We start from the raw sequence: 16288 nt of genomic DNA, 5'->3' as shown, positions 1-16288 counted from the left end.
TGTGACTTGGAGACTGGTTGCTGGAGAACTGTCATTTTCTTTTGGTGATACCGTATTACTGCGATTTTTCATGGTGTTTGATGAGATGTGCCTCTGCTGGCGCATTTGAAGTAGGGAATATCTTTCTCATTTAGGCAAAGTTTTGTTTACTTTGATTTTTAACAGTTCAACAGGTTGGGAATTAAAGGCCTTTCTTTTGTTTTCCAGAAGGTGGCGATAAAGCACAGATTTCCCCCCCCACCCCCCCACCCCGCCCCGTCTTCCCTAAGTGCTTTACAGCTGTATTTGGGAGCACACACGTTCCACCCTCCACCTGCTCTTCTGGAGGGGTCACTGAGGCTGTCATGGTTACTTGGGCACGGGCGTCATCACCAGCGCTGAGGTTGCCAGGGTTTCTGGGGCCGCTGCCAAGTGGGCTGGGGTCACGGGTGCTGCTGCTAGCAGCCTGGGGGTTGCTGGGGATACCTTCGTCTCTGGGGCCACTGCCACTGCCAAGGTCGCTGGGGTTACAGGCAGCACTGCTGCTGCTCCCCCCGTTCTGCTGCAGCTCCCTGGGTTTTGCCTTCTCCACAAGGTCCAATGCACCCACCAGATAGATGTACAGATGTTAGATTCTCTCTGGAGTCCCGCTGTGCTGTGCAGAGGAGCCCCTATTGGGCTATGAATGCCCTACTTGTTGTAATTTAAAAGGGAGAAACAAAGGGAATGACTCACGCTGCCATGATACTGACATCACTCCCCCCCCAATTTCCTAAAAGTTCATGCAGATTTTGTATTTTGTCCATAATATAAAAATAATGTCACAAATTGCTTACCATCAGCTGAAGTAAACTTGAAGCCAGAAACTGGTGTTGTGGTTCTATGTGCCCCCCATTCAGCATATCACCAGCCCCAGGAGGTGAAAATCCCACTTTAAGAAGCATAGGGCTAGGGGCGCCTGGGTGGCACAGTCGTTAAGCGTCTGCCTTCGGCTCAGGGCGTGATCCTGGCGATTTGGGATCGAGCCCCACATCAGGCTCCTCTGCTGGGAGCCTGCTTCTTCCTCTCCCACTCCCCCTGCTTGTGTTCCCTCTCTCACTGGCTGTCTCTCTGTCAAATAAATAAATAAATAAAATCTTAAAAAAAAAAAAGAGCATAGGGCTAAAGCGAGTCGGTCTCTCCTGCTCACCAGTGCATAGTAATCTGGGCAAATGACCAGATCAGGCCCCAACCCACTGGTTATTACCTGCTTGCAGATACTAGGGAGGCAAGCCTGTTATAACTTGCCTCTTCCTAAGCACTCAGTTATACTAATTTTTTATTCTCCAGTCACCTCGATATCTTAATACAACATCGTCATACTTTTTAAACAAGTCATTACATTTTTTTTTTTAAAGATTTTATTTATTTATTCAACAGAGATAGAGACAGCCAGCGAAAGAGGGAACACAAGCAGGGGGAGTGGGAGAGGAAGAAGCAGGCTCATAGCGGAGGAGCCTGATGGGGGGCTCGATCCCATAACGCCGGGATCACGCCCTGAGCCGAAGGCAGACGCTTAACCGCTGTGCCACCCAGGCGCCCCAGTCATTACATTTTTTTATTGCAAAAATCATATTTATTATAGAATAACTGAAGTCTAGACCCTGAAGAGGAAAATAAAAATCCTTTATAATGGTCCATGAATAGAAAATCCCTGGTGATATTTTGTGGCTTGCTGCCAGTTTAACATATAAATGCAAACTGTAAGGGCAGGTTTAAGAATGAAATTAGGATCATAAAATATATTCACTTTTGTGGCCTTGCTTCAAATGTATTTTTGCTATTATATTATTAACATTTCCTGATATAATTAAATATTCCTCTATGTTGTAATTTTTATTAGTCTCATTAAATATACATTCCATAATTTATTTACTCCTTTTCTTAGGCATACATGGAAGGCTGTTTCTAAGTTTTAAAGTTCTGAATGAACATCATTGTATATATGTCTTTGTATTTCTGTTTATTTCCTTAGGCAGAATTTCTTTTCTTTCTTTTTTTTTTAAAGATTTTATTTATTTATTTTATTTTTTTTTAATATTTTTTATTTAGTTATTCGACAGAGATAGAGACAGCCAGCGAGAGAGGGAACACAAGCAGGGGGAGTGGGAGAGGAAGAAGCAGGCTCATAGTGGAAGAGCCTGATGTGGGGCTCGATCCCGTAACGCCGGGATCACACCCTGAGCCGAAGGCAGACGTTTAACCGCTGTGCCACCCAGGCGCCCCATAATTTCTTTTCTTTTTTAAGATATTATTAATTTATTTATTTGTTTGAAAGAGAGAGCGCGCGGGCATGTGCGAGTGCAAGTGGGGGAAGGGGCAGAAGGGAAAGGAGAGAATCTCCAGCAGACTCTGCACTGAGCGCACAGCCTGATGTGGGGCTTGATCTTAGGACCTCAAGATCACGGCCTGAGCTGAAACCAAGAGTCCAGCACTCAACCAACAGAGGCACCCAGGCTCCCTAGGCAGAATTTCTAAAAGGGGGAATTTAGGGTAAAAAGGAATGAATGTTTGAAGATTCTTGATCCATATTGCCATGCTACTGCGCTTTATATAAAAAGCTTAACAACTAATTTTTTTTACCAGCAATGTGTAAGAATTCCACAATCAGCCTCCATGGGTCAAGATTTAGAGTCATACATTTTAAAAACTGATTTTGCCAATTTGTTGGGCAAAAATGGTAGCTTGTTGTTTTGAGTTATATATTTTTTTTATATATTTTTCCATGACCAGTTGAGTTTATCTTTTTGCATACTTATTGATCATTTGTATTGCTGCTTTATGAATAGCTTAGAAAAGCACCAAGCCCCAAAGATAATACCCTTTGCCTATCTTTTTCTTTCATCTTCTTTTTATTGATTTGTTAGAGCTTTTTCTATATTAAGGACCCTAGCCAAATTTCTGTTATTTGTATTACATATGTATTTACCTAATCTTTTCTTTCATATATTGCATTTTGAGTTGCAGAAAATTTCCCACTATATTGCATAAATCTATTATATTTTGCAAATATATATTTTAACCACCACATGAAACAATGTACTGATTTACAAATATCGCCTTTCTGCACTCACAGTTCATTGAACAATTTTACTCAAACTATTCACAAACATCTTTGACATTTGTGTTTGTCCTCACTAGATCACGGGTTACCTTTTGAGTCACCTAGTAGTTTTTCTGGGCTCATTGTGGTAGTCATTGGTGCTATATGACATATATTTCTAGCTGTCCACTGTCTGGGTCCCTGATCCCTTTGTGTTTGGGTGGGGTCTTGTAAGCCAATTTAATCAATGAGTTTTGAGTGGGAGTGGCTGATACATAGTGTCATTTCTAGGCTGAACCATTTACTAGTCAGTGCCGCATGCTACAGAACACCCTCTTTCCCTCTGCACCATGACTAGCAATGTCCCAGATGTAAGCTCTGTTCCCGGAGGAACTGTGATAAGCAGAGCTGCCTACTGACCATGGTGATGTGTAGCTGAATGAGAAATCAACCTTTGTGGTTTGAAGCTTCTGAGCTTTTGGGGCTCTTTGTTACCACAGCATAATGTAGCCTCTCCTGACTGATACAGTTCATCATATTTGGTTCCATTTGCCTTCTAGCAGATATAGCATTAAAAGAAATCTGTGTAATGCAGTCCCTGGAATTTTTATCCCAAGCCACAAGTAGCCATCTGTATAATATTAGAGCAGCTGCTGTTTTCTTTTTTTCTGAAATGTGTATTCTTACCCTTGACAACTTATCCACCTACTGAATTGCTTCTTATTTGGGGGGATGAATAAAAACCTTTTAATCTGAAAAATGTTAAGCACAACAAAAGTAGAGTGAATACTATATTGAATCCCCATGGACCCATTACTGAACTTTAACAACGACGCGACTTGCAGAAATTTTGAAAGGTTTTATGTAGTAGTATTTATTACTTATTTTGGTAAATATTTTCTCTTTGCTTTTATGCAGAAAGTCCCTCTCTGTCACAATATCAGTGATTGAATTATACTTCCATACAGCTATTCAGTGTGCTCATTATTTATCACTTCTATTCTTTTCTGTACTCAGTGTTGGAGGTGGTGGTGAATTCACAAATGTCCTTAAATGGGGACGATGGGTGAATGGATTGTCCTGTAAGGAGCTGGGCTTACTTTCAGACAGCTACTGGCTACACCTAGAGGAGAAGGGGGTTGGTCCCAATTTATGTTCCTTTAAAACCAGACACTGAGACAAGGACCAGGGAGGAGTAGTTAATTTGGGGGGAGGTGATCTCAGAAAGCATGTGTTAGGGGTGGGGAAGGGAGAAAAGCCAACCAGGTGCGAGGTGATGATCAGCTTCTCCCTGTGGGAGATGGGTTTCTGTCCGTCCGGAGAGCCCCTGTGAAACTGCCACCAGGACAATGCGGCTGGGCTGTTGCCCTTGGGGTTAACTCCTCACAGTTAGGGCTGTACGCCCACTGCAGAGCACACTCCAGTGGTGCCTGGCAGGTCCTCGTGCAGAGGAGCAATGCGAGGCTGGAGGCTGGCTGTTGAGCAGGACGCCATGGTTGGAGCCATGCCAATGCAGCCACGTCACCAGGATCCCAGGGTCTGCCTCGTGTCCCCATCAGGTTCCACAGGAGTTCCAGAGTGCGCTGGGGGTGTCATGATCTCCGGAAAAGCCAAACAGGATGGTACATTGCCCTTGGCTTCTGATTAAATCCTTCACTCAAGGCCATATTTAATGGTGCCTACTGTAGTTGCCTCTAATTATTACCTCTATTACCTCTAATTACTACATCTACACTTTGGAGGGAAGATCCTTAGGCAATCCTGTCTCATTTCTAGCGGGATCCAAACACACCGTCATTAGCCTTTCTGATGTCACGGGAGTTGGTGAAAGGTTTACATTCACGTCAATCCCTCAGGCTGGTTGGGGTTTGCACTGGGTTGAGGTGAGTCACCACCGCCAATAAGGCCACAGAGAGAGTGACCACGTGTCGCAGTTTGCCCGGGACTGGGGAGTTCCTTGGAAGTGGGATTTTCAGTGGTAAAAATGGGAAACCAAGATGGTTGACCATCCTACCTCTGCTGGCCAGCACTTAAGAGGGATCACCCAAAAGCCACCAACCGGCCTTTTCTTCCATTTCTCTTTATCACAAATGAAAGGAGGGACTATAACTGCAACCATCATTTCAGGGACTGGGTCGCAGACTCCACACTTTGGCAGCTCCTGCCCAATTGTGAACCTTTGCTTGGTTTCAGAGCATAAATCAGGGCTCATGGAGTGTTCCTGAGAGTTCCTTGGCAGGAGGCATCCATTGCCTGCCAGAGGCCCCGGTGCTCGCTGCCACTGTGTCAGACCCACTGCTCTGATTAAATTCCAGCAGGCTGCACTAGGGCTTTGCTTCGCCAATGCCCAATTCATCACTGTCTCCCTGGGCAGCCCTCCACCCCCCTTGCCTGCATGGTGCCTTCTGAGTCACTGTTTTGCAAGCGATCCCTCTTTCATACATTCCAGCCCGAAGATCTGGGATCTGTGCGTCTGCCCTGCTCAATCCCCCAGGGACACCTGATAATCAATGCTCTGTTTCACCTGTGCCTCAGAGGACTTTCTGTAGCCTTGTCTTTAAATATTCCTGAGATGCTTCTTCCGGTAGCAGCCCTGAACCATAATTAATCAGAGGTTGGGGTATAGCCATCAGAGCCAGCCACAGACCTACCACGGTTGCCCTGGGTAGCTGCACTTCCTCAAGGTGTGGAAAGAAATTCATGAATCAACTGTCACTTTCAAGGCCCTCTAGCATTGTCTGAATGCCCCTTCTGGTTGTCAGGGCAACATGGGACCCCGTGGTCCCGCAACATGTGGGCTCTGTTACTCCACCAGTCTCTGCAAGGCCTGCATCTTTCTGACCAGCCCACATATCATCCTACTGGTCCTTTATCACCCAGACATTGAGGACTCTAAGCCCAAGATTAGGCTTTGTCAAACTGCACTCTGGAGATTGTAGCAGGTGGCAGTAGGTCTAAGCCCACATCCCTTAGACCTTCCCTGCACTGGTCATTTCCAAATGCCAGCATAGGGCTTCCTTCATAGACGGGCTTTCTCCCAGGAGCCAGCTCTGCACACCTGCCCCTGGGCCAGAAGTGCTGTGGCATTTATGTCGACCATGACTTTTACCCCAGCTCCCTCGCCATTGGCAGGGAGGACTCCAGTGCATGCTCTGCAAGGCTTTCCAGTTTCCCAGTGGGATTAAGCTCCAGTTGTTCACAGTTCATAGCTGGCTCGATAACACACCCTTCATTGGCCCCTTTCTTCCCCTTTGCTACTGCTGCTCCCTTTAGCTCCCAAAGCAACAACATGAACTCAGTCCTTGTCTCGGGGTCTGCTTTTATGGGATCCCAAACTAAGAAAGAAGTCAGGTATTGGATATCTCATAATTCAGGGGTCTATGTCACCTACTCCCTATATAACCTGTGAAAAAACTTTTATTGTATGGGCAACATGTAAAGTATAAAGAGGAAAAAACAAATAAAGGGGAAAAAGCTTCCTTCCCTTTTCTCTTCTCTGCTCCTTGCTGCCTCCCTTAAGTACTCACTGAACAGATATAGGAAATGCAAACTCAGATCTGTAAGGAGCCACGTAGGTGATGTTTATGTGTGAAACAGAGACCATACAATTGGTAGTGGTGGGATCTGTGGCAACCAGCACATCCCCAAAAAGGTCCCTCACCGTCCTTTTCCTCTTCCTCTTCCTTTATCATTGCTATGTTGGTCAAACAAAACCTACCCACAGGATGCTAAAATTCAAAGACAAGCATAAGACCTACCTTTGCGTACTAGGTAATTATCTGACTCTTTTGTTTAGGTGGAGACTATCTTTTCGAGGTGGACTTCCCTTCAGAGTAGACCAGATAACTGAGAGGAAATCTTTGCTCATGTATAATACACCATCATACACGAGATTCTACAATTCTGTCCAAAAAAAATGTCACCTTGAAACAAGGAAAGAACCATTCCCACAGCTTGGGGGTAAGTCGAATGAGAAATCATGTATTTTTCATCATACTCACTTCACTTTCTAAAATATTTACACACTGTCATCTGAAGATAAGTCATAACAATTTTTCTCTTTAAGTTTTGGTGTAGTTGGCATGCTTTCCAGAACAATCACACTTGAAAGGGCTTTTCTAGTTGCAGAAGGGGAGGCTACAGATGGAGGAGGGAGAAATACTCAGACTTGAGATGTGGGGAACAGTTCAGAAGTCCGTGGAAAATGACAGGAGCCACTCGGGAATGTGCTGCATTGAATGCCATGTGCGTTGTAAATTCAGACTGAGGACAGAGGTCACCTACATGTCTCTCTTTTGGCCTTGGGTGTCAAAAAACGCTTCTCAGTGGAAATCCCTGTCTGCTGGGGAAGGAGGACATCTGCCAAGCGTTCCCCAGGGTGTTGTCACCCAGTCCTGGGTCCTTGGACGTGCAATGCAATAAAAAAACAAGCTGTTTGTGTGTCAAAAGTTTCATCCCAAAAACACAGGGTTGAGGCACTGAAATGGGGCAGTGGCACCGCCTCCTACCCCCACCTGCCAATCCTGTTGGTAAGCCCCCAGTGTAAATTGCACTGTGCCTTTCAAATGTCAGGGGTCCTTATGTGGCCATCTCAGATGGGCTGAATGCTGATGGCATCATGGGAATTGTTGCAAGCCTCCCCATTTGAGGGACAATGTTAGAGGCTCAAGGAAGGTGCCAGATGAGAATAAGTTGTAAGTGGATCGATGCTCAGCTATCTTAGCTATCCAAGAGGGAGCCAAGTGACATCAAGGGTAACTGAAAAAGTGACCATGTCATTTCTGCACTGCTCAAGTCTAGCCAAATCTCCATTCTAAGACTAGAATTTTCTAGGGCTGCTGTAACAAAGTAAGGGTGGTGTAGGCCATAGAAATAGATTGTCTAGCTGTTCCAGAAGGTCGAAGTCAAGGTGTCGGCAGGGTTGGTTCCTTCTGAAGGCTGGGAAGGAGAATCTGTTCCATGCATCTTGCGTCGCTGGGGAGTTTCCTTGGCTTGTACGGGTATCACCCTGATCTCTGCCCTCATGTTTTCTGGGCATTCTTCCTGTGTGTCTGTGTCCAAATTACCTTTTTTAATACAGACACCAGTCATATCAGATGAGGGGCCCGCCCTGCTCCAGAATGACCTTATCTTAATTAATTTCACCTGCAATCGCCCTATTTCCAAATAAGGTCACATTCTGAAATGGGGGGGGTAGAATTTCAACATTTGAATTTTGGTGGGGGGGGGCACAATTCACCCCACAACAGAGGAGAAGCGTGTGCTGTTCTATTTCTACTGAGACTTCTGAAAGAATTCAACAGTTCAGAGGAAACTTCTCCTTCGGAGCTCTACAAAGCCTGTGCAAGGGTGACCACTGCCGCTTGATGTTACCAGAACGGAAAAGAAAGGGGATCTCTTAGCAACCTTCAGACTGACCTCTGACCCTTCAAGTTCTAAACCTGTCTAACGGAACCACATTTGCTAGTTTTGGAACCTACCAGAGAGAGAAGTGTCTCCTCTAATTTGGGGCCAAGACTCATCCTCAAGCAGGGGGTGGTGGTGGCGATGGCAGTTGGAGTAGAGCCTGACAGGTTGTGACAAATGAGGCTGCTGATGGGGTCCCCCCATCAAGATGCACGTAGAAGTGGCACATGAACATAAGCCCCAAAGAAGAGGAACAATGGAGTCAGAGAGGGACACACAAAGCCGGTGAGAGACAGGCACGAGCGCGGCCAAGCCCTGTGACAATGGGAGCCCCCTGGGGATCTCCACACACTCTGTGGCCAGTGTCCTGCAGCCATGTTGGATTTGCCTGAACATTTGCCTGGTCCCAGCCTGTACGAGGTCCTGCCCGAATCCATCCCACTGCCCTCGTCCCTCCTCGTGCATCCTTACAAGAAACCCCTCAGGTTGAGCCACCTGGGCCTCTGCTCCCGCAACTCAGAGATGAACCAGAGTGTCCAGCTTGGTCATCAGTCCCTTCACCGTACCACCCGGATGGGGATGCACAGTGCCATTACTTCCAGAAAACAAGTCACCTCTACTGCCCTTTCCTCGTCACTGGGGGATTTTTAAAACCATATTACCTTGTGGTCTTAGTATCTTAGGGCTACGAGATGCGTATTCTAGAAATTATTTATCTTGTGGTCTTAGTATCTTAGGGTTACAAGATACGTATTCTAGAAATTATTTACCTTGTGGTCTTAGTATCTTAGGGCTACGAGATACGTATTCTAGAAATTATTTATCTTGTGGTCTTAGTATCTTAGGGCTACGAGATACGTATTCTAGAAATTATTTATCTTGTGGTCTTAGTATCTTAGGGCTACGAGATGCGTATTCTAGAAATTATTTACCTTGTGGTCTTAGTATCTTAGGGCTACGAGATACGTATTCTAGAAATTATTTATCTTGTGGTCTTAGTATCTTAGGGCTACGAGATACGTATTCTAGAAATTATTTACCTTGTGGTCTTAGTATCTTAGGGCTACGAGATGCGTATTCTAGAAATTATTTACCTTGTGGTCTTAGTATCTTAGGGCTACAAGATACGTATTCTAGAAATTATTTAGGGCAGCACCTCTCAAACCCAAGTGCAACCTTGTTAAAATGCAGACTCTGATACCTCAGGTGGGCGGATGGGGCTGAGGCTCTGCGTTTCCCGCAGACCTGCAGGTGGGCCGGTGGCCACACCGTGAGACCCACTGATGTGGACTATTTTACCGAAGAAGAAAGTGAGGCTCAGAGAAACTAAGTGATTAGTCCAAAGTCCTGCGGCCAACACAGGATGGGATTGAGGTGAGAACCCGGGTCTCCCAGCGGTCAAGCTCAGCTCTCTAATTTGTTCATGCAGATCCTTAAAAAAATTCCCTGCAACAGAAGCAGACCTCCTTTCATGCAACGCTGGCTGTCCAGTGAGAATGGAGATGGGGACAGGCCAGCAGGAGAGCTCATGGATGATTCCCTCTCCCGGGCCCCAGGTGCTTCCGAACATGAAGAGCCTGCAACAGCCTTGACTGGAAGAGAAATCGTGTTTGAAAAGACTCAAAGGCCCGGATCGGCCTGACCGTGTTCTAAGAAAACTTTATTTGCAAAGATTAGTGCGTTGGGTCTGGCCTGTGGGCCAACGTTGGCGGACCCCCATTCTAAGGGGTGGCACTTTGTTTGACTTACTGTTTACTGTTGTTTAGGGCCCAGACTCTGTCCGGTGAGATGGTTTAGTCCATTAAGACTAGGAATTGTGGAAGTAAGAAACAATTTGAGGATCCCAAAGTTAAACTTTTTACACGTAAATTTAATTGAATTAATCAGAAATCATTTAATCAATTCTTTATAAATTGTAAACTTCTTAGTATTCATAGATTTGGATTCAATAGGAATACACAAAAGGACATGAGGAAAAAAGCTAAGGAATGATTTTAGAGGCCATGGTTGGTGAAGAGAGGGGAGAAAATGGGATAGCAGAAAACAGCCTAAAAAAATCTACATAACAAGGCACAGACTTAGTTCTGAGCTTCCTAGCAGCCAAGGGAAAGAGTGAACCTCAATGGGCTAATGTCTTAAGAGTGGGTTCCCTAGAAGCCGAGTCCGAAGTAGGGACTTGGGCCCACCAGGTGTACTGGGAAGGAGCACTCAGGGGAAATCTGTCAAAGAAGGAGTGAAACACGATAGGCAAGGAAGGAACCCCAAATGACATGTTCTCAAGGAAAAGTCAAGCCTTGGCCTGATTCACTGGGGGCTCTGGAGCATAAATTACACCTCAGAGCGATCCCTGCGGGAGCAAGCAGGTTGGCCTCTTCTACCCTGAATGTCATTGGCTGTGGGCTGCCCCCTGGGTGTGTGTGTGGGCATGACCATCTGGATGAAAGTCTCCCATCAGCCAGGGCAACTCTGCAGGGAAGGGGCAGCTGTGAGCCATCAGCAGCTGGGGGTACCCCCGCAAGCCTGATAAAGGAGATGTAGGTGAGCACCCCTCACGTTCACTACAGTTACAGATTCCTACGTGACTTTTAATCTTTCAACCATCAAATTTCATTCACGTATTAATTCACAACTATTGACTGAACAGCTGATCCACCATGTTTTCAAGGGCTAGGCCAGTTTCCGAGGATAGCTGGTGTGGAAAACATGTGTTGTCTGACCTCAGGAAATGTATAGAAAAAGGTGCTTTCACTATTATCAAAAAGATACATGTTGGCAAGGACGTGGAGAAGAGCCAACCCCTGTGCACTGTCATTAGGGAAAACAATATGGAGGCTCCTCAAAAAATTTCAAACGAAACTACCATAGGACTCAGCAGTCCTACTTATGGGATAATCTGAAGGAAATGAAATTATCTTTAGATATCTGCACTCCCACGTTCACTGCAGCATTATTCACACTAGCCAAGACATGGAAACAACCGAAGTATCCATCAATGCATGAATGCATAAAGAAAAAACCACGCATATGCACTAGAATATTACTCAGCCATAAAAAGAAGGAAATCCTGCCATTTGTGACAACATGGATGGACCTAGAAAGTATTATGTTAAGTGAAATAAACCAGACAGAGAAAGACAAATACTTCATGGCATCACTTATATGTGGACTCAAAAAAAGTCAAACCCATAGAAATGGAGAGTTACCAGGGGCTGGGGGCTGAGGGGTGTAGAGGACTGGGGAGACTGTATGTAGGTCAAAGGGTATAAGCTTCCAGTTATCAGATGAGTAAATTGTGGGATTTAACGGTAACAGTAGTTAAAAATAAAACAAAACACAATGTTGACGTGTTGTAACACTTTAAAACAACAACAACAAAATAGCCTTCAGTCGTCCACTCTAATTTTCTTCAATATTTTTACCTTTCCAAGCTACTGTTGAATTTGGGGTGTTTCGTACATACACCTATTTTAGTGATATAAATGTACACGTAATAAGTTCATGTATATTTCACATAGACTGTAAGTAACTCAAACATAAACAGAACAGATGCACTTTGCGGTTCATTTATGACAGGGCTAGTTTATATATCCAAACATGGCTCTAACCACTTCATCCATTTGAAATTGGTCAAAATCCAAGAAGGAAACTTTCTAAAAGTTCCTAAAATGCACTTCCTAAAGTCCATCTACTAAACCTGACATACTTGCTTTTCCCTCACTTAGGACCTGGTGACTCAGTCCACACACCGTTGTTGTAATCCTGGGATGTGATTCCCATGTCCATGGCTGTTGAGACAAGCAAACTCAAAGCATGGAAAGGGCATCACTGTCCCCTGATGGCAAGCCCCATCTTGAAGACAAGACGAAATAAGACAAAATGACTAAGTACTCTGAGGGGTTGGTGTTGTGGCACCCATGGCGAGTAATTCGGCACATCCTCAGAACACTCAAAGACACAGCAGTTTAGCGATTCAAGTCTGGAGGCTTCCATCTGAGGCCCAGGACTCTTGGAGCTGAGACCAGGCATCCCCACTGCGCCCTGTCTGAGTTCTTGACCCACAGAATCCACAAGCCGAGTAAAACACTATGCTTTGCGCCACAAAATTTTGGGCAGATTGATTAAGCGTCCATAATGACCTAGATAAACACCAACCCTTCCAGGGGCACTTCCCGGTGCCAAACACTGGAGTGTTTATCTCACTGACACCTTACAACGATCCCAGGAGAAACGAAGGATTATCACCATTTTACAGGCAAAAAGCAGCCGCGCAGGGAAGTCAAGTCACCTGCGGATACACCCAGACATTGAGTGCCCTAAATGGGACCTGACCCGAGAAGATTCTGATTCCGGGGCCTGGCTCATGTTTTGTCAGTAGTAGTGACCCCCCTGCCCTTGAGATCGGAGGAAGGGTAGTCTTTCCTCTCACATGGGCGACTGACTGGCTACCCTCCCTTTGGAGGCTCTGCCTTGGTCTCTTTTCCTTGGCGCTCTCTCCATTCCCGGGCTGATCTCAGGGATGGGCAGCCTCAAAAGCTGGTTGCCCATACGTGGGGGAGCCACCCCTTCCACACTCAGATCCCACTGCCTGGGTGCTGCTTCCAGCTGACCTGTGGCACAGTAGGGGGAGGGGTGCCAGTACAGGCCCCCAGGGTGACCCTCCTTCCTCCCCACTCCTTCACACGGATCGGCCAGCATCACTGTCTGAAGGCACCCCCTGCCACGTCTTGCCCCCTCCTCTTTGCCCTTTAAAGGAGCCCCCTCCAATAAATCGCCCCGCTAACCCTGTTCGGGGGTCCATTTCTCGGAAGCCCCGAGCTAACGCACAGGGTGACAGCCCCACCTCTGCCTCTTTCCCTGCCCCTTGTTTCATTCTCATCACCTCCTCGGGATGCCTCCCACCCCCAGCGCCTCCCGCCCCACTCCTCCAGGACCTGGCCCGCTGGCCGCAGCAAAGCCCCTTACCTTGTTGACGCCGTCGGCCATGGCCTGAAGCGTGAGCTCGCGGGGCCCGTCCACCGTCTTCCCGTTGTCTGTCGGGCCCCAGCTGGCGCTGTAGATGTCGATCAGCTGAGGCATGTGGCTGATGGAAGAGGCCTCGATGATGTCCGTCATGAACGGCTGGTCCAGCATCCGGATACCTGTGGCACCGTGCGGGCAGGGAAACACCACGTTTTGGTCGCCCCGAGTACTGGGGCGGGAGTGGGGGGTAGTGTTGATGATGGTTTGGGAATCTGGACTCCAACCTCAGGCTGGGTGGGCTCCACCTTCAGAGGATGAAGAAAGAGGCGCAGACTGTCCCTCTCCATCCTTGTTGGACTCCGCCCACGCCTTTCCTTATGTAACTATTTAAAGAAATTGCTTCCCTGCAAACGACTAGAATTTCTAATGGGGAGGGACCGCCTTTGTTGAAGAGATTCCTTGATAAGTCGGCTTCTAAGAAGAAGCTCAGCCTTAAGCGATTGGGTATTGACAGGTGTGGGGGGCAGTTTCGGAGGAGAAATAAACCCACCGTCCGGACAGTGTGGGGGGGGTGCAATTGATATAGAATATTTCAGAGTAAATCTTAGAGATTAGGGGGCAGAGAGAGGGGCAGGAACAGTGCAAAGATGGGGGGAATCAGGAAAAGAGGATTCCAAGTTGCACGGTAGCTGAGAAGGGGCTTTGGGGAGGTCAGAAATGTGGAATGGGCCCTTCTGAAATATATTAGTAATGGGGTGCATGACCCAGCCCCCTGCCCCTTCTCCCCTATGTCACCTATGTAAAGTTTGTGCTCTTCCAACAGCTTGTAGGAGTGACTTCTTGCCGGGACGTTAAAAAGGAGCAGAGTCCTGCGGTCTCCCATTGTGTGTGGGTAAACCTGAGCTACACACGGGTTGCAGAAGGGGGTGCACTGGCAGGCACCCATAGTTCACATCATCCTCTGTCCCTAACAAGTCTCTCTAGGGTTAGCGCAGCAGCAGCCAATGGGATGGGCACTTGGTCCCTCTATTACTATCCTCCAGACATCGCTGTTGGGGCCGTATTTTTCTCTGCTAGACATACTATTTCTCTTTCATGGTAAGGGCTCTAGAATGTTAGAGCAGCTGACCTAAGTCTTTCTTTCCAAGGAGTTATGAAGTGAAGGGACTGGGCTCTACACAGTCAAAACCTGGATCCTGACACCTCCTAACTGTATTTACCAAGGTCAAAGGACACTAGGACACACGCATCACTCTCTAACATGGCATGCAAGTCCATTTAAATAAGGACAAGCCAGGTTCTTGCAGGGCTTGTGAAATTGACACGAAACTTCTTCGCCCCAAGGGTCTCTCCTTCCTCCTCAGTGACTCATAGCCCACCCCTTGTACTTGCATACACCTTCTCTGACTAACCTATGTGTTCAGTAGGCATTTCCCCAGCCGTTTTTCTGGATCCAGTTCCCCTGCATCCCCCATCCCCAACCCTTCCAGCACCACACTTCCAGCCTTCTAGTATAATTGCTTATCTGTGAGTTTCATTTGTGGAAGGCGATCACAACCTAAAGTAAGCATTGCTAAGAGAGGCATCCAAGATAGGGTGGGGAGGACACAGAGGAAGCGAGGCTGCTGCACATCTCCTGTTTCAGTTGCCATGGACTTCTGACTTGTCAATTTTAACTTGTTGATTGCACCTTAATCACCTCCTGGAAAACATCCTTTTACTCGGGACTGAAAGGGAGATAATGTAGCATTTGTTAGCTGAAAAGCCAACCTTAGCTATTTCTTTGAACTCTGTCAGTACCAATGATAATTCTTTCAAAACAAGTTGTGGGACTTGTGGGGTTTCGTGTCCAAGCCCACATTCCCTGCTTGCAGTTCGGAGCACACTTTGGATGTCAGTTCTCTCTCCCCGATCGCAGCCCCTAAGATCCAAATACATGCTTATGGTTGCTTTATAGCTCTTCTTGGGCAATGCATTCATCACTAGACAGCGAAATCTGAGTACAGAGCACGTGTCTCTTTTGTTCTTTTCTTGTGTCTTAGGTTATCAGCATTATTTTAAGATTGATAAATATTTGGTGAATAGATGTATGGTATCATTATTTTAGCTGGTTTTTCCCCCCCTAACAGAAATGACAGGTCCAGAAGAACAAATAATAACATGTCGAGATTTTCCATTTATGGGTTTTCTCTACCCATAAATCAGGTCCTTTTCTTGCCAACAAATGTCCAATAATCAGTTAGCATCCTTTCCCTTGGGGAGAAGTTCATGCAGAATGAGCATAATCTTTGGTTTGAACTTTCCGGAAGCTAAGTTTTGTGTTTTTTAAAAAGATTTTCTTTATTTATTTGACACAGAGAGAGAGAGAGAGAGAACAGGGGGAGAGGCAAGCAGGGGGAGAGGGAGAACAGGCTCCCCTCGGAGCAGAGACTCTGATGTGGGGCTTGATCCCGCTTAGCTTAACTGACTGAGCCACCCCGGCGTCCCTGGAAGCTAAGTTTTATGGTTCATTTTATAAGAGATAGGAAGTCTAAAACTTCACATTTTGCTTTTGGCCGCCCTGTATTTTATTTATTTTAAAAACTGTATTCAGCGATAGTGATCAACAGATCACAGAATAAAACAACTAGTGCAGCTTCCTTTGTCCAGAAGTCGTGCCCACTTTGCGGGTAGAGAAAAGTCACAGAGAGGCTGGTATTCACTTGCCTGCAAGGAGAAAACTCAAATGGCCTTGAACTTGTCTGGGGTGCAGATGACCAGAACTGAACAGTCTGCTTCAACTAGAAGGTGAGAGAAATTCAACCCTGCCGAAGCGCACCTGAACTGTCCCACGTGCCAACCAATGGCAGCACTGCATTTCCT

At 46.4% G+C, this 16288-nt stretch overlaps 1 protein-coding gene across 1 annotated transcript in view; it reads right to left on the bottom strand.

Moving 5' to 3' along the window:
- Nucleotides 1-16288, bottom strand: part of PCSK2 (proprotein convertase subtilisin/kexin type 2) — a 249610-nt gene that overhangs the window by 30293 nt on the left and 203029 nt on the right. Inside the window, exon 8 of the mRNA XM_087853760.1 lies at nucleotides 13430-13605. Within this exon, the coding sequence (XP_087709886.1) occupies nucleotides 13430-13605 (176 nt within the window). The remainder of the gene's footprint in view (nucleotides 1-13429; nucleotides 13606-16288) is intronic.

The sequence above is a fragment of the Ursus americanus genome, chromosome 22 (assembly GCF_024610735.1).
Source record: "Ursus americanus isolate L20-20 chromosome 22, mUrsAme1.1.p, whole genome shotgun sequence".
Classification (NCBI taxonomy): Eukaryota; Metazoa; Chordata; class Mammalia; order Carnivora; family Ursidae; genus Ursus; species Ursus americanus.
The sequence above is the reverse complement of the archived record's forward strand: the minus strand, read 5'-3'. Positions and strand labels throughout refer to the sequence as shown.